This window comes from Fusarium vanettenii (genome assembly GCF_000151355.1).
Source record: "Fusarium vanettenii 77-13-4 chromosome 1 genomic scaffold NECHAsca_1_chr1_3_0, whole genome shotgun sequence".
Taxonomy (NCBI): Eukaryota; Fungi; Ascomycota; class Sordariomycetes; order Hypocreales; family Nectriaceae; genus Fusarium; species Fusarium vanettenii.
In genome coordinates, this window is record NW_003315881.1 from 3,466,034 (window position 1) to 3,488,188 (window position 22,155).

Below are 22,155 nucleotides of genomic sequence, written 5' to 3' on the forward strand. Positions count from 1 at the left end.
CCTCAAGGTTCCTGTAGGAGGCCCAGTTGAGGAAGAAGCCACAGTGCCAGCAGCTGGCTTGCGTCGGCTCCAAACTCTTGGGAATGCAAATGTGTCCATGCCGGGGCTTGTCTAATTCTACTTGCAGGGACAGGCGCATGTTTCCCCCTCTCTTCGTCGCCATTCCGGATAGGTGACCCTGATACCAAGCTCTCCGTTCAGAGAGTAACGTGGAGAGGCGGGGCACGACAGCTCTTCGGGGAAGCAAGGTGCTGCTCCCGGAGCAGCTGACGGAAAAAGTGCGCAGCCTCGAAGCGGCTATCGTGGACATCATCATTATCTGGCCGTCTCTATAGGCCCATGCTGAAGGTGCCTGGCGCTAAGGGCCTTTCCCTGCAGCTGGATATGGAGACACTTCCCACTTTCTAGGGACTCGGTACCTATGCATTGAAGCATCGGGGCGGAGCAATCGACGTGAGCTGTCAAACGCAACAGCACAACATATGTACATGAGCTCTTATGTCCATGGCTGAGTTAGGCCAACAAGCTTTGTTGACCCCTCACTAAGCAGTGGATATACCGGGCCAAGACGACTCCGGACCATATCGGGTTGTTTGTCCCTTGTTCAATAGTTTCGGCGTTGAGAGCCTAGGACTTGCTTGAAGCCCCCACTCGGAGGTAATTGACCTGTGACGATAGTTGAGGTCCCGCTCGGTAAAGCACCGCAGAGAATAGGACAAGGAGGGTGAATACGAGCCTGGGCGATCTGCGGAAAACCCGGGGCAATGTCTATCGGAGCCCTCTCGCATGCGGTCGAGTGAGGATCCAACAGACATGGGTAGTGGATACAAGGAGCCGACTTTGAGCATATTTCCTGCGGAGGGTCCTTGTGATAGAAGCCAGTATTTGAGCCTCTTAAGCTCACATGACTTGACCTGAACACTCCAAGCATGGGGCCCCTGGCTCTTGAGTGGAGGAGAGAACCCCAAGTTGCATACTGTCGTGTTTCTACAACTGCCCAGGTTCGGTAGATCTCCGATGATAAGGTTTATATTACAATGTAATCCTTTTAAACCCAATTTCAGCTGACATCAAGCAGCGGACATCGCCCTACCAGCCCCTGTGGCCGACCCAGACATTGGCTCTTGAAGTGAGCAAGGGAGCATTCTTGAGATGCCGACGAGAGAGCTAGATCAGCGTGAGGGCCTCGCTAGAGGCTTAAGACAAGAATCTCACCAGAATGCAATCCGGTGCCATCCCTGTATGCTACTCTCGAGATGTCTTTACAGGTTGGAAGTGGGAGGGACAACAACACCAAAAAGGAGGATACAAATGCGCCGTGTAACCAACAGAGCCGAGTTCAATTGACATGGTAACAATTAACCGGCATAGAACCATGGCGAACAGGTGCCGGGTTGGATAATGGGTCATCTATCACATCCGGAGCTGGTCCGTTTCTATGGGTTGGGAGTTGCTATCCCGGCCTTGGAGCTAGGTTGCATACATTAGTTTGTGGCCCATCTTTAAGCACGACAAGGTAGCCACCTAGACCTAGATGACAGATGAGTGGCGACTGAATCTCGACATGTCAGCTTTTCAAGACGCGGATTATACAGGCATCACCGGGAATCGGAGAATTCGATGTTGACGGGATGGCGGTGAGTGGTTTGGGGGAGGCTTGGGCTAAGGGAAGGGACGGGCCAGGCCGCGTCTAATCTGGGGATCTCCGGACCAGGTCGATCGAGTCGTGGGTACAGATTTCTTGTCAAGGAGAGACGAGAACCCTTGAGATAAAATGACTGGCCAGACTGTGGAGCACTCACACAAAGATTGAATCGAATCTCGGTGTGCTTGATGGATGTAGCACGGGCCGGGGGTTTGTAACGCTTCCTCCACACGACAAGCGGCTCACTGCCAACGAAATGGAACACCATACGAAGAGCCGATACCAAGTCCGTACTAAGTATCTCTTCTACAGACACCTGAGATGGCCACTTTGGAAATGTTGCGGTGCTTGGAGTCCCTGGGCAGAAGAGAGACACCGAAATTGAAGAGTACCGCTGGAACTACCGACACTCGAATGGTCATCTGAAGGTGAGTTTCGACACCCCATGAGTCTTGGCTTCCGGCTAAGAGATGGACCCTCTTGTGGGTGGAGACGAAGGGCCTGACCGGTTGAGATACTTCTTGTCTACTTACCTACCTATGTGGGTTTCCAAGGATCCATCTGAGACTTCAAGATGGAGATAAAGGTCCCCGCCCGGGATACCGCAATGGGATGAGGTGAATGGGGCAAGTAACATGGTTATGACGCTGGAGCTAACAGGCATAGACGTCTGGGCACATCAGCTTCAAGCGAGTCAATTGACCAATGATGATATGGCTAGGCAATTGGAAGTTGAGGCATATGGTCTCTTGGAGGGAACAATATTCAGAGCCGAAGTGGACTGGAGAGAGAATGACAGAATGGTGTGATGACGCGAGGCCAAGCAACTCGTCATGCTCGTCGTCATAACTCATCCTCACGTCGGCCGATTCCACTCACTTGAGTAGGTAAGAGAGGAGTTGCGTTGCGAGTCGGGGCGGAGGGGCTGAGGGTCTCAAGAGGGGCGAAGAGGGGCCAGCAGCGCTCGTAGGTGGCGTGGCGCAGGTTGAGGAGACGCCGGTGAAGTGGGAGCCCCTCTGAGGCTTGCGTGGGACAGAGAGTGTCAACCGTGTGAGAGGATAACTAGATAATACAGAGGAGATCAGAGATGATCAAGGTGGAGGAAGAGGAGAAGAGTCAACGCTGACAGCGTCAAGTCCACCACACTCAACGCTCGTGACGTTGTGGGTTCTGTCGGCGAGGGGAGAGTCACGAGGGGTTGCAGGGATTCTGGCAAGCTGAGCTTGGCTCAGTCTGGGGAAAGGAATGTCTCGAGGCATCTTCGAGACGCTCAGACGTGTTCCTGACACCGATGACGATGGATAGCGTGGCGCAGGTTTGAGCTGGTCGGTCCCTGAGGCAGTTTGAGTGGCACATGGCGGGAGCACACAGACATTGACAATAATGACAGGCACGCGATGACACGAGCGACGAGTTTGGAAGAGAAGCCTCGGCCTAGGATGCAGAAAGTTCGTGCTGAGCAGGGAAATGGACTGTGACGATGTTCAAGGCTGAGTGACCATGGGCAGTGGACGAGGTGGTGACAGATGACGGGATGGATGACTGATAACTGCTGAGCCTCGACAGTGATGAAGACCAGCCAGACCACGACAGCTGTTGGCTGAGAGTTCAAGCTGGGCCCAGAACGGATGATCGGCGACTAGTGCCAAGGGACAAGGGGCCGAGAGCAGGCCGAGGCAGGGTCGAGGCCAAGAGGAGGAACGCGAGTGAGGAGGCGAGAGATGGCAAGATAATGCCTCTCTTGTCGAGGGGAAACTTGGTGGGCATTTATTCCAGAGGGAAGAGAGGGTTCGTGAGAGGCTGCCCAGTGATTGGGGCGCGACCGAGGTGTATGGCCATGGCGGGAGGAGGCCCTTGTCTGGATGCGACCACAGCAGAGGCCAAACCCCGCAAACAGAGACGGTTGCTAGGTGATGGGATGGGGATGAAGCAGAGAGCCATCATGTTGTTGACGATGATGATATGATGGTATTATCAGAAACGACGGATCAGAGTCGATGAGACAATGACGGATCCATGTGGATGGGATGCAATATATCTGCGACAAGATCTACAGCGCACAACGGCGACTGACCGAGGACGGAGAGAGGGTTAAACTGTTTGCGGACGAAGGAACCAAACACCACCTTTTTATTCGAGACGGGCCGATGAAGCAGTGGCGGGCGCGGAGTGAGAGGTTTCCGACCCGACTAGTTTTCTTTTTGGTGTTGAGAAAGTGTCTCATGTGTTTTGTTGACGATTTGACAGCTTCTGGTGCGACCAACCTTGGGAGATCAATATCCATGAATGAGAGTGAATTTGACAAGGGCTTCGGGGATGAACCAATCGCTTGACCATGTAAAAAAAAAAGTCATTTCTTTTGTTGTCTTGGCCAACCATGGTCGTGGCCTCGCTTGGTGACAAGGGAATTATTACTCACCAATTCGACCGTCTTTTAGGTCCATCAAGTCGTCATTGTTTGACAAGGCTCGTTAATTGATCATCTGAGGGGATTCTCGTCTATTTCCCCTTTTCAGTTGGGATCCCCTTTTTCAAATGGACGGAGTAATAGACTGACATGATTGACTTTTTAAAGGAAATCCTTTACTGCTGTTCATATATACACAGCATCTTCCTGTCACGCGGGCAAAGAAATAAATGAGACGCGAGAGTATAAAGAGATTTACCTAACTCTTTATAAATATAAGTAATTAATTTATAAAAAATTATTATAAAATTATATAATAATTAGAAGATTTTTATATATTTTTATTATAATTTATTAATTATGTTTAGAGAAGGCTAAGTAAATCTGTCTGTTGTATTAGTGTCTCGTTTTTTACTTGACTCATGTGCCTGTGCTTTCTTTGTTACAGCGGTGCAAGCCCATTGCAGCACCGATACGGACTCTTGCATCTCGCCTTTCAGGGTTTATCCCCACAAATACATGCAATCTCACATATCGTTCCCCTTGCCCTTTTCATTATCTGAGACCCCGTCTCTAGTTTTCCTCACCTAGTTTCTCCAATCTCTCCTAGACGATCCGGCTCGTTCCCCCGTCCGTCTACTAGTGTGTCTAATATCTCTCCCACCGCCTTTGAGAGACATACATATCCATTATCAAACAACGCCCACCGCTAGAAAGACGTGACGGCCCGCGCGGGCGACCAGACCGACAAGACCCTATCATCCCTGCCTTGGCCTGGTCTTGACAAAGGCCTGGTAAAAAAAGAGCTCAATCTTGGCCCGTAAACTCTCTCCACCAAACCCCACGTGTCCATGGCCTGGGATGAGGCTGAATCTGGCCTAGAACAGAACTCGACATTGGCCCGTGGAGTAGTACTGCCGCTGCTGTAGGTTCTGGTTCTGGGTCTGGCTGCGTCGCCGCCACCGAAACCCAGTTCAAGTCCCGTCGGGTTGGCTTAGTGAGTGAGTTTAGTCGAGTCGAGCTGAGGTTGAGACCATAGTGACGGTGTTTTTCGTCTTGTGTGTCTCCTCCGGCCGCACCGCCATTTTGGAGACACTCGAGGTTCGTCCTGGGTAACCCAACCCATCCCCCATCCCATCACCGCTCCGCCGCAGTCGCCGTCGTAATCTGCCGCCTCCTCCGGGGAAAGGCTTCTCGGCACGGCCACAAAGATAGCGTCTCACCCACCTCCATCTCAGCTCTTCCTCTTCTTCCTCCTTGTTCTCGCCTCTCTTCTTTTTTGAAAGTCTTTCCCCCTCTCCCTTGTCAAACCTTGAGGCTTCTCCAACTTCTTTTTCGTGAAATACTCTGGACGCTGCCCGACGCCGTGGCCCCCGACTCCTCCTCCTTTTTATCCACTCTCGGCTCCTCTCGGACACCCCTGATAGCGCTGCGCTCGCTCCGGCAGCTCCTCTTTCTTCAGTTTGCGACATTTCCTCCGTCCCGGTCTTGGTCTTCCCTCTCTCGTATTTCATTCTCCGCCAGGGGCCTTGTTTACGCTGGTCGTTCAAACCGTGCCTCTGCGCGCTTTTGACCGTCTTCTTGCCATTGCCGCCTGTGCAACTACAAGACAAAAAGCCATCCATGATGCTCTGAGAAGGGACTGCGCGTGCGACGACTCCTCCACCAACCGCTAGGTGCGCTGCGCTGCGCCCGTATCCGTGCAACGACGGAAAGAGAAGAAGAATACGTCAAGACCACAACCACTCGGGAAAAAAACACACCTCGCATCCTCTTCTGGTCCTGCTTTGTCCTCTTGAGTCTCCTGCAATTCATCTCCTCTCTCAGGCTCTCCTGCTTTGGCAATGGCGCAGACCAGTCCCCCTTTGCCCGGTCACTTCCACACTGGCCATGGACATCAACACGCAAAAATAACAAAGGCTCGCAGCCGACAGGCAGTCAAGCCCATCCTCAAGAAGCTGCACTCTGGCCACTCCTACTCGCACTCGGAAAAGAACTCGCTCGACCTTAACCGCGGATGGGATGAGCAGGGTCAGTTTGGGTACTCGTCTTATACCACCAGCGGCGGTGACGAAGACTCTCACGGCTCTTATACGGCAGGAGCCTCGACACTGACAACACCTGTCACTCGGTCCGCCCGCGATGTTAGCTTCTCCCTCTCTGCCACTGACCTCAGCAGTGGCGGGGCTCGTTCAAACAAATATTCGCATGCTCGTTCAACGAGCGGCACTTCTCACGCTTCCATTGCTACTTCTACTAGCGGCGGTCGCAACGGATCCTTTGTGCACCCTTTCCAACAAACGCCGCGCACATCAACGCCGCCTCTCTCCTACGCCAACTCGCTCGCTTCTCTCGAGAATCCCAACGGCCCTCGCGATTACTCTCCCACCATTACAGAGGACGACGACGACATCGAGCCCCAGAATCTGCAATCTTCGGGCCGTTCATATCCTCTGCCGCATTCAGGTTCCCGCCCGCGAAGACCTTCTCTCGCCAGCCAGCGCACCAGCTCCCTCTCCGACATCAACCAGCCGCTGCGCGTCACTACCAACGGCCGTTCAACACCAGGCATCTCATCGCGAAAACCCCACAACATCGTCACCCGCAGTCGCTCCGACCTCCACCTCAACACCGGATCTACTAGTGCCCTCGATTCTGCATCGAGCGCAACCCCGCCTGCAGGGTCCTTCATCTCCCCACAGATGATCGCCGCCTCTACCTCTTCTTCTGCAATGTCACCTCTACGTAGCTCTCTCGATATGGGTGGTTTCCGTCTCCGCTCGCGAAGCGAGGTTGACACTGCCACGCGCCAAGAGCACGTCCGCGAAGCACGCCGCAAGTTTGAGGAGAAGGAAAAAGCCAAGGAGGAGAAGTACGCCCGCGAGCAGATCCGCAAGCAGGAACGTGCCGAGAGCAGAGAGGCCCACCGATTCAACAAGCACGGCCGCAAGGGCAGCTTTGGAGCCTCGCGCATCTCCTGCGACCGAGCCTCCAGCACCGATATTCGACCTAGCATGTCTCGCAAGAACACTGGAACTGGCTTGGGTCTAGGCCTCAGCACTGAGAATGAAAAGGTTGACTTTGCCAGCCGAGGCTACGATACTGTCACCACCGCTCAGACGCCCCGTGCTAGAACTGACGATGTGCACTTTGAGTCTTCTCGTCGCAACAACACCGCCAAGCGGAAAACTACAGGCGCCTGGACCGCCTTTGTTCTGTGGCTGAGAACGCGACTGCTTAAGCTGGGCCGACGATAGAAGAAGCTTACCAGCGAGATCAAGACCCGATTCTCCAACAAGGACGCCGATGTGAACCCCCATCAGCATCCCAACCCATTGTTCCGCAACATTTACTTTCCGACCACATATACCCCTCGCTCTTGAGTCTACTCACTGACCCCCACGGCGAACGCTGGAGCCTACGCGGCACAGCACCACTACCTCACCTCACTCCACGATACCTTGATCAACCTCACTTGGCGGGAGACGCAACACTCACCACCTCCCTGCTCACGTATACGGATTTACGGCCTCAAAGCATTGCAGCGATGTGAAACATTCAGGTCCCACGGCCGGACCGAAGTTACCTTTTTTCCCACATCTTGTTTTTTTTCACTTCTTTTTAGGCATGGAGTTGGGGATTTACCCGCGCGTTTTTGTTTTTTCTGCTTCTTCTTTTCACGATTCGCACAGACATGGCTGCATCGAATGGATCTGAGCACTGCGAGATGACGTTTGAGGACTTTCTGCTCTATGATTTCAGATGCATTTGATGTATTGTGCGGTCATCATCGGTTTACCGAGGCATTATTCTCAACATGGCATGGAACGGCACAGTATAGCATAGCCTCACCGGCTACGGATGCGGACAAGCTGTTAGGTGAAGGGCATGGCATGTCTTGGGACTCGGTTTAGGCACTCTCCGGATAGACCTGGATCAAATCAATTCAAGCAAATGCATGGGCATGAATTTTGCCTCTTTGAATTCATCCAATCCAATCCCCACTTCTTTCTTCTTGGGTAATTCCCTCTCGTGAGATAAGTGATCCGCTCCATCCGTGTAGTCTCCTGCACCCCGTCCGTCGTCGCAAAACCGCTCCATTCAAAAGAAGTGGCTCAGCATCGCCCCTCGCTCGTTCCTTTTCACATGACATTTCCACATGACGTCGAGGGTCCCGCTGTTTTGGTGACCCCGTCGGTTTCGGCGGGCGAGAGTGGGGCGCACGGCTCCGGCCGAGCCTCTGGGAGCTGAGGGCGGGGGGGAAGGGTCGAGACGACGGACTGTGGGGAAGGGGAAGTGATCATGAGATTTCTAGGACCCTGAGACGGCGTGAGATGAACCGTAGCGGCGCATGAAACCGAGTAGGGATAGAACCTGGACCTGGCTGAAAAGTGTGTGATTTGCTAGATTATTAGGTGCCCCTCGGATGTACAGTAGCAAACACATCCCATGCACCTGGTGACACTCAATGCAATGAGTAAGAACTCCAAAGTCACTTGATACCATCTTATGGCCATAGAAGCTGCTTCACCCATGGCTCTTCCGCAGATTCATGTTTGTACTGCAGTCTTTGATGAAGACGGTCTTTGGCCCCTTGCCAGAACTCGACAACAATGGGGTCTACAGCGTAAACCTTCCAGTCTGGTAGAGCAAAATCATCACCATCTTGAAACTCTTGCCGGACAGATTCCATAGCTTGCTGAACTTGCTGTGCACTTTCAAGCACATGGCTCTGCTGTGAACCCAACGCAGCGATTTTCGAAGGCAAAGGACGGTCTAAGAAATCCTCTCTGCATTCCCCCTCTGGTAACTGAACCGCTCTTCCACGGATTCGAACCTGGCGACCCTGCTCCGGCCAGTAAAAGGTCAAAGCAGCATAGGGATTGGTTGCAAGTTGTTTGCCCTTTGGACTATTGCCCTTGATTGCAAAGTGCCACCCCCGTCCATCAACATTTTTCAAGATGAGGACTCGGGCATCTGGCCAACCTTGGTCATCGACTGTGGAGAGTGTCATTGCGTGGGGTTCCTTGACACCGGCTTCAATTGCTTCCTGCATCCACGCTTCAAAGGCCGCTTGAGGCGTGTTGGGGAAGGTTTTGAAATCGCTCTTTGGTAAAGGTCCTTCGAGGACCTTGAGTCGGCGGAGCTCGCTTCGAAGGGTGTGGTTCTCGTCGGCGCTCATGGTTGCGGGTGCTTGGCAATTGACTGAGCCGTGTCTTGGATTATCTACAGAGACGAATGCGGAAAACATTTGTTTATAGACTTAAGAAACTGGTCGATGGTATTTGTTACCCTACTTGCACTCCGAATTCGGGATGACTCACGGCAATCATCTCCACCGCAATGAGAGGGTCCAGATTTCAGTGGACGTTGAAATGAATGTTGTCAAGGGGCACCCAGAGCACGTATCTAGCTGAGATCGACGCCCTTGGATATCTTTCAACCTCAAAAACTGTACAAAGCTGAATACAGTAAGAATAAAAGTGACTTAAGGGGTAAGCTAGAAGGCTATGGAGAGGGCATGAGATGGGGCGATGAGACATGAGATTTTAATTAAAGATATGTCATTGAGACTTGTCTCACGTGGATTGAGATGCTCGATGTTGGTGTTGTTGGTGGATGTGAGATATCGGAAAGAAGACTGAGAATCAAGTATTGGTGCTAAACAACTAGACATATCACAAGACAAATAAAATACAGTTGACATCACCTTCAGTGACGAGAACCACCAATTACAGCTTTGACTTTCGAACGTCAACTGGAGACCACCACGGCCACGCTGTCGGCGCATTATCCTCCATATTCCCGGTAAAGTTGGGCTTCCTCTTCTCCAAGAAACTCTGCATCCCTTCCTTGGCGTCTTTGCCCGTGAATAGGTGCCAAAAGATCTTGCTTTCCAGTAGATGAGCCTCCTCTGGGGAGCCCACACTTCGGTAGATCATGTCCTTCATGACTCGGGTGGACACATTGCTGACGTTGGCTGCAATGTCGTCGGCAATCTTGAGAGCCGTTGGAAGGACCTCATCGGGTGCGACAACCTCGCTGAAGAGACCATCCAGGAGCTTGTGACCGGCAGGATACACAGAGCCGGTTGTTGTTAGGTGCAGAGCCCGGCTGGTGCCAACGAGACGTGGCAGGAAGAAACTGCTGCAACCCTCCATGCTGAAGCCTCGGCGAGCAAAGACAAAGCCAACCATAGCGTCACGACTGGCGATGCGGATGTTGGCACCCAGAGTCATGGTGATGCCGACGCCGACAGCAGACCCATTGAGGGCGACAATGACGGGCTTGGCGCAGTGATACATGGGGAGAGAGACCTTGCCGCCCGAGTCGCGGTGGTCATTGGCGTCTTTGCCGAGGATGTGCTCCTCGTTAAAGTCCATGCCGGCGCAGAACATGCGGTTCTTGGGGTCTGACGAGGTGATGACCACGGCGCGGACCCGGGGGTCGCCCGAGATGAGGTTCAGGGCCTCGGAGAGGGAAGCGCACATGGTGTCGGTGAATGCATTGCGTGCCTCTGGACGATGAAGTTTGATGACGATGACGGGAGTGACGGAGGTTGAAGAAGCGGGATGGTGGAAGAGCTGGAGGGTGGGGAGGTCGAGGGCAGCGTAGCTGTCTGGAAACGACTGGGAGGATGCCATGGTGTTTTCTGGTGATGCTATGGACAACCTGTGATTGCTGACCGCACAAGAAGAGGGCTGAAGTAGAGGGTATATGTTGGTTTAGAGTTCAACGGGTTGATATGGCGTTCGAGAGTCGTGTTCGCGATTAGCCTTTTGACGACTTACAGGATCGAGCCGAGGTATGCGGATATTGTCAACGGGCAACCCTGGTAAGAACCTTGTGGGTGTCAGTTGAGAGTACCTAGAAATAGATTCAACCCGTTGTATCTTTGTGAGATTACAAGATGACCCAGATGATACATTTTCTTGGTCGGAACAAGCTCATGGCTCATTATCACATGAAAGACGAGGTGATCTTAGCTCCACCACGCGCACACAGTGCCCACGACAGTGTTTGTGGGGTAAGTGACTGTACTGCGAGATCTGGATGACAAAGCATGCACCTGACACCTTTGCTACCTAGCTCGCCTCGCACTCCGGATGCGCGGATTGACCAGCAACGCAACTCTCCACTCTAGCCCCAGAGCTCGAGTCAAGCTTTTCCGACCAAAGACGAAAGACGCAACCCAACGCGACGGCGCGATCGTAGCCTCATGGAACCATGGTCTATCAATGGGGTCCTCACAGGGACGTGTGCTACCGGATGTACATTACCGAGCGTCAGTCGCTCGAGTCTATCATGGAGCACATGAAGAAGGTGTACCAGTTCACGCCTAGGTTTGTCCAGATGCGCCCCTAAATGTGGGAACCTTGACTTACACGACCTTCTTAGCAAACGGGCCTTCCAAGTTCAGTTCAAGCGGTGGAATTTTCCGCTGAAGCAGAGGCCTGCGCATAAGGACCCTCGCCTCGTCAAGCGCGTCCATGAGTTATGGCTGAAGAACATGCCGCAGGGTGAGATGCTGCGGATCCTCAAGGACGACGAGGGCTACGACATCAACTCGAGGGAACTGATGCGGGTTCGTGCTCGGAATCGATGGCTGCTCAGGGTTCGTCACGGAGACAGAGCGAAACCTGACGATGAAGAGGAAGAGCCCGAGTTTCCGGAGGCTCAGGAAGGAGGTTCACCGCCTGACCAAGAGGGAGCCTCTCACCAACCCGTCGCAAATCCTGCCACCCCTTTTGTTCTGACACCTAAACCTCACAAGCTCAGCAAGAGACAGAGTAGACGAAATCGGCAACAACTTGCAGATGAGAACGACTTGGTCCGATTTCCCTCAGAAATGACTCTGATTGACTGCAAAGACGTATTGCGTCTCGACTCGACCACCTATTCAGAAACTCGCGAATGCTTCGGACGTATTTGCCAACAAGAATCAATTGTAAAAAAGACGCTGGCCGGACCTGACAAATGGGAATATGTGAAGAATCGTCTCATCCACGAACGTCCTCACCTGCAAGAGGTCCTCTGGGTTTCAAAGGAGAAGCTCGAGACGAAACAACTTGCACTAGACATCATCTGCACCGATGTGACCAAGCGACTACGCAACATGGACACCAAGATGACACTACTCGATGCGAAGAACGTGTTGGGGCTCAACCCAGAAGAGTCTCGTGAGATTCGCACTGCTTTGTACACAGTCCTCTGCGACGCGAATTTTACCTGCAAGTCCGACGTGAACTCTGAGGAGTGGGAAGAGTTGAAGAGACTATGGATGGAAAAATCAGTACACGTCAAGAAACTGAATCTGGCCGGGGATGATGCCGAGGCACGCAAGAGAGTTCGGGCACTTGAGATCCTTGCCAGGGACGTCATCAAGAGACGGCGGGATGACTACAGACACCAAAATCCTAAAGGCAGTGAACCTGCCAAACAGAAAGAAGTACAACGGTCACAGACACCACAAGATGGGCAGAATCGAGAGCAACTTCAGCAGCCTTCGTCAAAGGAGAGCCCATCCTCTGCTTTTGCCGTGTCGGATAGGGACGCCGCGCGGTCTAGTTCGCCAGCTGCACCTCCACCGATGAATGATGATGGATTGGGGGATGGCATGGACAGCAGCACATTTGAGCCAATTCCAGAGGTGACTCGGGACTCGCGCGTGTCGTTCGCGTCAGCTGGGAGGTCTATGCCGTCTCAACTTCCGACGCCGATACCATCACAAACCTCCATGGCAACCCCCAACAGCGTTCTTCCGCAGCCCCCTCGAATGCTGCGGTCATCGGCCCCGACGCCCATGTCTGTGAACTCACAGTATGGATCACCCCTCTACATGGGGGCCAACACTCAGTCGGCGTTTATGGGACAGCAATACGTTGCACAGCAATTCTCGCCGGCTCCAAGCACCGCTATGTTTCAGAGCATCCCAGCTGTGTCTACTTCCTTTGCGATATTCCTGCGGCTACATCCTTCATCAACGATTGCCGCCAACACAGGTCTATGGATAGGGACAATGTCGACGCATTCAGTTCAAGAACTACGCGATGTAGCAGTAGCCAAATTTCCCGGGGCGATTTGTGTACGAATTGAGGGAATCATCAAGGACGACAAGGGGACAGAGCTACCACTCCAGATACAAGACGACGAGGAGCTGACGGCTTATTTCGCGCATATGCGGGGTGGCTCGCCAACGTTCTCAGTCCAATTAGTCTAGAGGTGGACTTGAAGCGCCGCGTCTAATAGTGTAAAAGCTGCATAAGAGGCAGTGGCAGATGGGAAAGGATTCATCAAGAGGCATAACAAAACGGGCGTACGGAGTTTCGGTCCAAGATGGACATTGGTGATTGGTCGGGGCACGGCGTCGGGACGGAGGAGAGCGGAGGGGGGTGAGGGAGCGGACTTGGTCTCTCCGCGACGTGCTTCGGCGGGATGCGGCCTGGTCTGGGGAATGCGGCGGCCAAGAGTCCGAGGGGGGCAATTTCTTTTTCGGTTAGAGAGCGTATAAATGGGATGAAGGAGATGAGGTTGATGGAATAAAAACAAGATTAGATACCTATGTAGACAAGATGCATAGATTTGTAATACATGGCCGACTACGGCGGTGACGTGCTTTGTCGCTACAATTGCTCTTGCAGAATCTGCCCTCTCTCATGGTAATAAATGCCCGTGACGGGTCCTCGAGACTGATTTCAGCCGCCTTGCCCCTCCTTGAAGTTCAAGGGAGGGCATGGATGATGGAGGGCCTCCGGGGCCGGCCGGAGAGACGGCGGGATGGGATATGACAGCAAAGTACCTAGATACAAGAGAGCCGAGGAAATAACTACGTAATTCAACAAAAAGAAACAACAAATCAGGGGAGATGATGCAGACAAGGACAAGGGACAATATCAGCCGCGAGATGGATCTCAATTCAATACCCGTACCCGATCTCTGGGCGCGCGCCCTGCGAGGAAGCCCGGGTGTGGGATGGAACCCCCGTTACGGGTGCCAGGTGGGGCTCGGGCGTAGCTCTCGCGGTAGTCCAACTCCGTCCCGACAAAATTCCATTGCCGCACGTCGCAAGCCTTAAGCTCGCCATTGACCGCCCGAGAAGACGGCCAATTGCCCTCTCGACATCCTCTGACAGCTTCCCGACCCTTGTTTCGCATTCTAAGACCGAGCCGGCTTCATACTCTCTGCCATTGACCCCTCATCTGACTCCGGAAATGGCCTCCCTCCAGCTGCGCGCTCAGCGCACTGCTCTCCGGAGCCTACGGACCTCTCACATCACAGCCGGACCCCGGAGCTCACGGTTACCTGCTTCGCTTCGCTGCTATGCCACTGATATTGAGCCCGAGAAGCCCAAGGCTCCTCGGCAGGGCGGCAACGAGACCAAGGTTGGCCGGACGTTCCAGGGCCAGGTCATGGGCAGTATCGGAGCTCGATTGAGACGTGAGCGTGAGCAACGAGAGCAATATGAGCAGTGGAGGAACATGACTGATCCTTCACGAAACTGGATGGTGACATTTGGTAAGTGACGCTCTCTTGATATGCCATCAACTCGAGCTGACCGTGTATCTCTCAGTCTTCCTTTCGGGCGTCGGAATCGCATACTGGCTAGGCACATACTACCCCAAAGAAGCCGAGCCCACATCGACGCTGCCGCTCAACAAGACCAAGGAGCCTCAGCACAACACCAAGCTCGAGAACATGCAGGCGGCGTGGGCCGACTTTGTCAAGATCGTGGGCAAGGACAACGTGAGCACGGCCGAGAACGACATTGACCACCACGCCACGTCGAGCTGGTCCTCCCACCAGGCAAAGGACGACGAGAGGTCCTTCTGCGTCGTCTACCCGAGCACCACCGAGGAGGTTTCCGAGATCATGAAGGTCTGCCACAGCCGACGCATCCCCGTCGTCGGATACAGCGGCGGTACTAGTCTAGAGGGCCACTTTACGCCCACACGGCAGGGCGTGTCGGTTGATTTTGGCCGCATGAACAAGATTGTCAAGCTGCACAAGGACGACCTTGACGTCGTGGTGCAGCCCGCCATGGGATGGGAGGCTCTGAATGATCACCTTGGCCATGAGGGTCTCTTCTTCCCCCCTGACCCCGGCCCCGGTGCCATGATCGGCGGCATGATCGGTACCGGATGCAGCGGTACTAATGCCTACCGATACGGAACCATGCGAGAGTGGGTGCTGAGCCTCACTGTGGTGCTCGCTGACGGCACCATCATCAAGACACGGCAACGTCCTCGCAAGAGCTCGGCTGGTTATGACCTCACCAAGCTCTTCATCGGCTCTGAGGGTACCCTGGGTCTTGTAACCGAGGCTACTCTCAAGGTGACGGTTAAGCCCGAGTCGACGAGTGTCGCTGTGGCTAGCTTCCCCTCGATCCGCCACGCTGCCACATGTGTGAGCAAGGTCGTGGGCAAGGGCATCCCCGTCGCGGCCGTCGAGATTCTCGACGACAACCAGATGAAGTGCATCAACGACGCTGGCATGACATCCCGCGCCTGGGCCGAGGAAGCAACCCTCTTCTTCAAGTTCGCTGGTACTCCCGCGGGTGTCAAGGAGCAGATCTCGCAGGTGCAGGGCCTGGCCAAGCAGGCAGGTAGCCGAACATTCGAGTTTGCCAAGAGCCAGGAGGAGCAGGACGAGTTGTGGAGCGCGCGCAAGGAGGCTCTCTGGAGCACGACGGCCATCAAGAAGCCCGGCGACCGCGTGTGGACGGGCGACGTGGCCGTGCCCATGAGCAAGCTTCCCGACCTGATCGAGGAGACCAAGGAGGACATGGCCAAGAGCGGCCTGTTTGCCTCCATCGTCGGTCACGTCGGTGATGGAAACTTCCACACCATCCTGCTGTACAATGACGCTCAGCGACAAAAGGCCGAGACGGTTGTTCACCGCATGGTGAAGAAGGCTGTTGAGATGGAGGGTACTGTGACGGGAGAGCACGGTGTTGGCCTCGTCAAGCGAGACTATCTTCCTCATGAGCTTGGCGAGACCACCGTGGATGCCATGCGACAGGTGAGTTTTCCCTTATTTCAACTGTAGTAGATGATTTACTAACAAATCTTGACAGATCAAGAAGGCCTTTGACCCTCTATGCTTGCTCAACTGCGACAAGGTTATCCGCATGCAAAAACCAAAGAAGGGTGAGGTGGACGAGTGGTAGATGCAAAAAGAAACAAAATGAAAACGGGAGATGAAACGGGAGTATGGAATTATACCTGGCAAATTGGTGGTGTTTTTGCGTGTACGATGGGAGGGGGAATAGACGGCATCAGAGGATCAAAAAAGGGATATTCCTCTGCTCATGGGATCTTGTATGTATGCATGGTTAATCAACTCAACAAAGCCTTGTCTTGAATGATATTTCTATGGCTATTCGTGGTTTCTCGCTGTGAAGTTGAAATCTATTTCATTTTGACTACGTGAATAATCGAAGCGCTTTCTTATTCAAACCATCCGCTCTTTAGATATTATCCTCATGGAAACAACAAAGGTACTGGTAGTAACCATACTCAAAGACCAACTCAACCGTAAAAGCTCTCTCCATATGTGACAAACACCAACAATCCAGGCCAAACAAGGTCCTTGACGACCTCAACCCGAACTCTTGTTCGCACGCTTCCTGGGGGACTTTGGCTCTGCCGGTCGTTTCTTGCGAGGGGATATCTAAAAGGTCAAAAATCCATCGGAAATTAGAAAGCTTGAGAGAAAAAAAAAAAGAATAATCATACCGTGATGCTGATGGGATTTGGACCCTTTAAAAAATCCAGCACCCTGAGGTAGTCGAGGTGACTTCTTAGCTTGCCTGTCTCTTCCAAGGTCTCGCCAAGGAGCATCATTAGGTCTGTGTTTCGGCGGGTGACTTTACGGAGTTCCGTCAGTAGTTGGGGTAGTTCTGCCAACTCTGGCTCTTCCTATTCGCATTGGATGTATTCCTCGGATACAATGGGCTCCTCTTGTACCGGTGCCTCTATCCTTCTCTTTTTGGTGGGTTCGGATTGGTCCGTCATGGTAGAATTTGTAGCAACTTGTTGATGAATCTGTTGAGCTGTATTGCAATACTCTGTAAACTCGACGAGTTGATGTGGTGTTAATGGAATCATGACTTTGTGGAGTTTCAAACTCACTGAGTAACATACGGATGCGAGTTTAAACGACGAGATACTGCTCGCCATCGCTCTTTCTCGACCGCTAACTCTATCATGGGAGGACTAACAAACGGATAACTAGAATTGCATTGTTATCAGTACGTCCTAATCCCGTCTATCAGACACGAAGAAGCATCACTTCCGCCAAACACCGTAAACGCCTCCCGACATGAATCATATCAACAAACCCTCGCCGTACCATTGGATCAAAACACCGTCACCGCGTTGACGTGCCCATTCTTCAAAACCTCAAACACCATCCCTGGAAACCCGTATAGTGTTGTCGTAGAATCACCATTGGCTTCAGCTCGCCGGGCTCCACTCTCCTCCCACCCTCCCAGGAACTCGCAGCTGCTTCCTGGGCTGTCTCCCCAACCTCGGTTAAGGACCATGCCTCGCTGTCGAGGTTGTGAATCGTTCCGAGGGAAGACAGATGCCCACGCCTCGTTCATCCGGTCTTCAATCTTCGGAAACGGCGTTTCTGAGTTGATAGGATCACCTCCATCGCCTGATGGGTCCAGATATGCAATCTCCCAGCGACATCGCCGATGACGGTTGAACTCGTATGAACCGGGAATGTTTCCGTGAAGAACCAGCTTCGTGGCAACTAAGCGGTCGGGAGAGTGTGAGATGATGCCCTTCTGACTCTCAGCCTCGGTATCTTTCTGACTCGGAGGTAATTGTGAGGGTGGAACTCGGGTTGAGATGAGGATATCAAAGCCAAGATAGAAGTAGTTATAGAAACACTCCCCAGTAGTGTTGACTCCGATCTGATCTTCAACAGCCTCCTCATTATCAGATGCATCCGATGCATCGTGCATAGAAGACTGATCCGTGTCGGTGAGTTCGTCCTGTCGGCCAATGTCGGCTGCAGTCGGACGAGCCTTGGTATTACTTGTTGTTCGCATTTTATGGATGACCATTTTCTGATCATTCCTGCGATAAATGGCGTTTGGAGGTCCCAACTCCATGATCAGATCCTGCGGCGTGGTCTCGCCCAGGTTGATGACAAAAGAATTGTTAGTCCACTTTCTGAAGAACTGTATCTTTCCACCCCCATACATCCGGATCAAGGAGATTTCATCGGGATACACGTCTTTGCCTCGAGGGATAACATTCGTCGATTTGATGCTGGGCAGGATCTCAGTCCACAGAGTCGGGCGGGCATCGGCCCAGGAATCACCACTGAATATCGCCATCGAAGTCGCAACTTGGCTCGATGCAGAGGCAAACGTCGAGACAACATCCTTTTCAGGAGAGTACTCGGAAGGGTGTAGTTTGAAGTTGAATGCCACGCCAGGGTACGACAGGACGTAAATGCCGTTTTCCTGACCTGCCACCGGAGGGATGAACTCTCCATCATATGTAGGTCCAAGTAGCCTATGATAGACCTGTCTAAAAGTCGGTCCCGAGGTTGAGTCGTCCGGTATGGGAGATGCTGGTGTAGAGCCATTTACAGGTCTGACTAGATCCCTCTCTTTAAAGGTGATGTGGTTCTTGGTAAAGTCGAGAACCTCGATCAGTCGTAGTCGCTGTTCAGGCCCATCGAACCGAAGGCGCACACCGTTTGCTGGGAGATCAACTGCGACGGGTTCCGTGACGGGTCGGTCGGGGGAGTAGAGGAGCTCGATCTTGGGGAAGCGCTGGGGTTCGGCCTTGAGGCGGGTCAGGACATCGTGGAGAGTTGCGCCTAGGACTTTTGGGCAAACATCCCATGTCAGAGATTGTCAAACTGTAGAAGGTGCGGATACTCACCGAGGAAACCCAGCGCCCGGCCAGGATAGAGCTGCGCAGAGAAGAGCGACATGGTTGTGGTTGTTATTGATGGATGATCAACAAGCGATAGCTTATCGCATAAGCTCTCCCTGGCGGGGTTGAGCTCGCTCTTGGATGAGCTTTGTAGCCTGTGAATCGCTTCGCATGAGACGGCGAAGAAGATGATGAGTTGTATGGGGATAAGTATGAGGCCCTTGGTTGAGGCCAAAGAGACAGATACTGTTAGAAAATGGTCACGGGCATGAAATGTTTGAACGGTTTTGGTCGTTTGTCGAGTGAGGAGTGATGAAGCGCCCATGTGATGCAGTGACACGGGGAGGGACAGGGACCTGAGCTGATGACGTAAGGCGACCACATGGCTTCCGTTGCTCTGAGACACTCAAAAGGTTGTTTATCAACGAGACGATAAAGACGATGATGAAAGACCGTTTGCAGTTGCGCCTTTGGACTGAACATGGCTTCATGGCTGTAGAGTTTGCTGCAGCTGGTATTCATTGAAGCTTCTGGAACGAGAGCTGAAGGGCTAAAGTGCCTGCAAGCCAAGGCCGTGTCAGCACGGAGAGGAACTTGTATTGTATCAAGTCACCTTTCATTGGCATCTAGACAATATGATACATGCGTTTCCAATATATGATTCCATATATACTATCTTGAGAGCGGTTCCAGATGCTTTCCATCAACGAACGATTCCTGCAGCGAACCTCGGCATTTCTCCTAGATCATGTCAAAGGTCGGCGGCGAGGGCCCCAGTTAGGAAGGGAAGCGTTAGCTTTCAGGGAACCCTGGGGGTTTGTTAAAGGGGTCTGTGCGTCATGGCCCCCTGAAAGGGACGAGAAAAAAAGAGGAGACACTGGCTTTTGGCGTTCGGAAAGCTTGCGCCCATGGAGTTTGCGAAGCTTTCGCATGAGCTCGTGTCAGCTCCTCATGCAACCTTTTTTCTTCTTCATCTTGACATCCATACCACCTCCTCTGATTTGCAACTTACTTCTTTTACCTTTCTTACTCCCTGAGATTGTTATTTGTTTGCCGTCTCCCTCTTGAGGATTGTCCTTTCCATGTGTCACCTGTAATCTCATCAGACACAAAGAACCAACAGCTAGCTCATCAAAACACCACACCTCATCATGGCGCCCCCGTCCAGCTTCGCCGACTATCCCAAGCCCGTCGAGGGCCCTGATGTGAAATACCATCGCAGAGTCGATAATAATCCCGTATTTCGGGGTCTTCCCCTCGCAATTGGCGCTGGCATGTGAGATTTCAACCATTCCATGGATATCCGTCTTTCAATCCCGCTGATCTTCTACCCAGCATCTCGAGAGTCGGATTCCTCCAGCAGCACTTTTGGGATAATGCTAGATTCGGAACCATCAAGGACATTCCTGATCTTGATGAGATCCCTTTTAGGTTTCATGTATACCTTACTCTTCTATGTCTTAAAGAGAAGACCTCAAGACTGACTCCCTCAGCCCACCGTCACTCCCTTGGGAGATACCAAGCCCATGCTCGAGTTTGAACCAGACCTTCTCAAGGCCAAGTACACCGACTCGCCAGCCCGCTACTACACCGTCGCAGAGTATCACGAAATGTTCAAGTCCGGCCAGGTGACGCCCCTCCAGGTTGCCGAGGCCCTTCTGCCCCTCATCACCAAGCCATCCGGCAAGTATTCCGATGCCTGGGTCGAGTCTCCCGGCAAGGACCATCTCGTTCTCGAGGCCGCACAGGCTTCAACTGAGAGGTATGCTGCTGGCAAGCCGCTGAGCATTCTCGATGGTGTGCCTATCGGTGTCAAAGATGACACTGCTGCCAAGGGATACTCCAGCAACAACGGCATGAAGCATCGCCCAGATCTTCCCTACTTTAGGGAGAAGGAAGAATCTATCTGGCCTGTCAAGAAGCTTCAAGAGGCTGGTGCCGTGGTCATTGGCAAGAATTGCATGCATGAGCTTGGCTCAGGTGAGTTTATCCCACTCTTTATTTCTACATTTCATGATAGCTAACGGCCTGCCAGACACCAACGGATGCAATGTAAGCTTTTTACGTCTTACATCAGATACCAAAGCTGACACACGCAGGTCGCCCAAGGAACTCCAACCAACTGGCACAACAAGTCCTACTACCCCGGTGGTTCTTCTTCCGGTGCTGGCTCTTCCATCTCCCTCGGCATCGTCCCAATTGCCGTTGGTACTGATGCTGGAGGCAGCATCCGTGTCCCGGCCGCCTTTAACGGAGTATACGGCCTCAAGCCCTCCCATCAGCGCACAGTCTACATGAACAACACCATGTGTGTCACTGGCCCCCTCGCCGCCACTGTCTCGGATCTCACCATTGCCTACCGCGTCATGTCCCAACCCAACCCGGACTGCGCCACTCAGGGCCGCTTCGGCCTGTCTATCCCACCGGCTCCGGGATCTAACAAGGTCATGGGCATCTGCCGTGACTGGTGGGGTCAGGCAGACCAGCGTGTCAAGGATGTCTGCGAGCGAGCTGTCGATTACTTTGCCAACAAGTGCGGCTACGAGATCGTCGACATTTCCATCCCCTATCTTCCCGAGGCCCAGCTCGCACACAGCGCCATCTGCATCGCAGAGATGGCCGCTGACGCCCGCCGCCGTGCTGTTGATCCGGCTGATTGGCTTACCCTGGTTGGGCCCGTCAACAAGGTCCTCATGTCCATCGGAGCCAAGACACCCGCGGGCGACCTGCTCAAGCTCAACGCTCTCCGTGAGCTCATCATGAGACACCTGGCTTTCCTCTTCCAGAAGCACCCAGGCCTGCTCATCATGACTCCCGTGTCGCCCATGAATGGATGGCCCATTACTCCCGGAGATGACAAGTACGGCATGATTGATGGTGACAAGACCATTCACAGCATGAGCTACATCTTCCTGGCCAACATGACGGGCACACCTTCTCTGTCGGCACCAGTGGGATACCTTGATCCTGATCAAGGCGAGGGCAAGGTGCCGGTTGGTCTGCTGGCGACAGGAGAATGGGGCAGCGAGGAGCAGTTGCTGGCTTGGGCCGCAGTGGCTGAAGATTATTTGCATAATGCAACTGAGACGAGTCGCCGTCGCCCAAGCGAGTGGGTAGATGTCTTGAACCTGAACAAGGCAGATGCTTAGAGTACATCTGATCGTGTCAGGATTTCACGTGTTATTAGCGGTGCAAGCGATAAT

The 22,155-nt window shown here is 53.1% G+C and overlaps 6 protein-coding genes across 6 annotated transcripts; 4 read left to right on the forward strand and 2 right to left on the reverse strand.

Annotated features, from left to right (window-relative positions):
- The first annotated feature begins 5,863 nt into the window (after positions 1-5,863).
- Positions 5,864-8,023, forward strand: NECHADRAFT_98956 (uncharacterized protein). Its single transcript, XM_003053769.1, has one exon. It carries the CDS (start codon positions 5,897-5,899, stop codon positions 7,307-7,309), a length of 1,413 nt encoding a protein of 470 aa, XP_003053815.1. The 5' UTR covers positions 5,864-5,896; the 3' UTR covers positions 7,310-8,023.
- A 1,636-nt stretch (positions 8,024-9,659) lies between these two features.
- NECHADRAFT_98957 (uncharacterized protein) lies at positions 9,660-10,696 on the reverse strand (the record flags this gene model as incomplete). Its single annotated transcript, XM_003054484.1, has 1 exon — positions 9,660-10,696. One exon carries the CDS (start codon positions 10,694-10,696, stop codon positions 9,785-9,787), a length of 912 nt encoding a protein of 303 aa, XP_003054530.1. The 3' UTR covers positions 9,660-9,784.
- Positions 10,697-11,279: 583 nt separating this feature from the next.
- On the forward strand, positions 11,280-13,272 carry NECHADRAFT_75344 (uncharacterized protein; the record flags this gene model as incomplete). Its single annotated transcript, XM_003053770.1, has 2 exons — positions 11,280-11,395; positions 11,451-13,272. The coding sequence occupies 2 exons, from the start codon at positions 11,280-11,282 to the stop codon at positions 13,270-13,272; spliced, it is 1,938 nt and encodes a 645-aa protein (XP_003053816.1).
- A 991-nt stretch (positions 13,273-14,263) lies between these two features.
- On the forward strand, positions 14,264-16,218 carry NECHADRAFT_75345 (uncharacterized protein; the record flags this gene model as incomplete). The annotated part of the gene is made up of 3 exons (XM_003053771.1): positions 14,264-14,567; positions 14,623-16,070; positions 16,126-16,218. 3 exons carry the CDS (start codon positions 14,264-14,266, stop codon positions 16,216-16,218), a joined length of 1,845 nt encoding a protein of 614 aa, XP_003053817.1.
- Positions 16,219-17,409: 1,191 nt separating this feature from the next.
- Positions 17,410-19,010, reverse strand: NECHADRAFT_30788 (uncharacterized protein; the record flags this gene model as incomplete). The annotated part of the gene is made up of 2 exons (XM_003054485.1): positions 17,410-18,899; positions 18,959-19,010. 2 exons carry the CDS (start codon positions 19,008-19,010, stop codon positions 17,410-17,412), a joined length of 1,542 nt encoding a protein of 513 aa, XP_003054531.1.
- A 1,093-nt stretch (positions 19,011-20,103) lies between these two features.
- NECHADRAFT_65857 (uncharacterized protein) lies at positions 20,104-22,152 on the forward strand (the record flags this gene model as incomplete). The annotated part of the gene is made up of 5 exons (XM_003053772.1): positions 20,104-20,228; positions 20,297-20,390; positions 20,446-20,932; positions 20,988-21,004; positions 21,052-22,152. 5 exons carry the CDS (start codon positions 20,104-20,106, stop codon positions 22,099-22,101), a joined length of 1,773 nt encoding a protein of 590 aa, XP_003053818.1. The 3' UTR covers positions 22,102-22,152.
- Between the last annotated feature and the right edge of the window lie 3 nt (positions 22,153-22,155).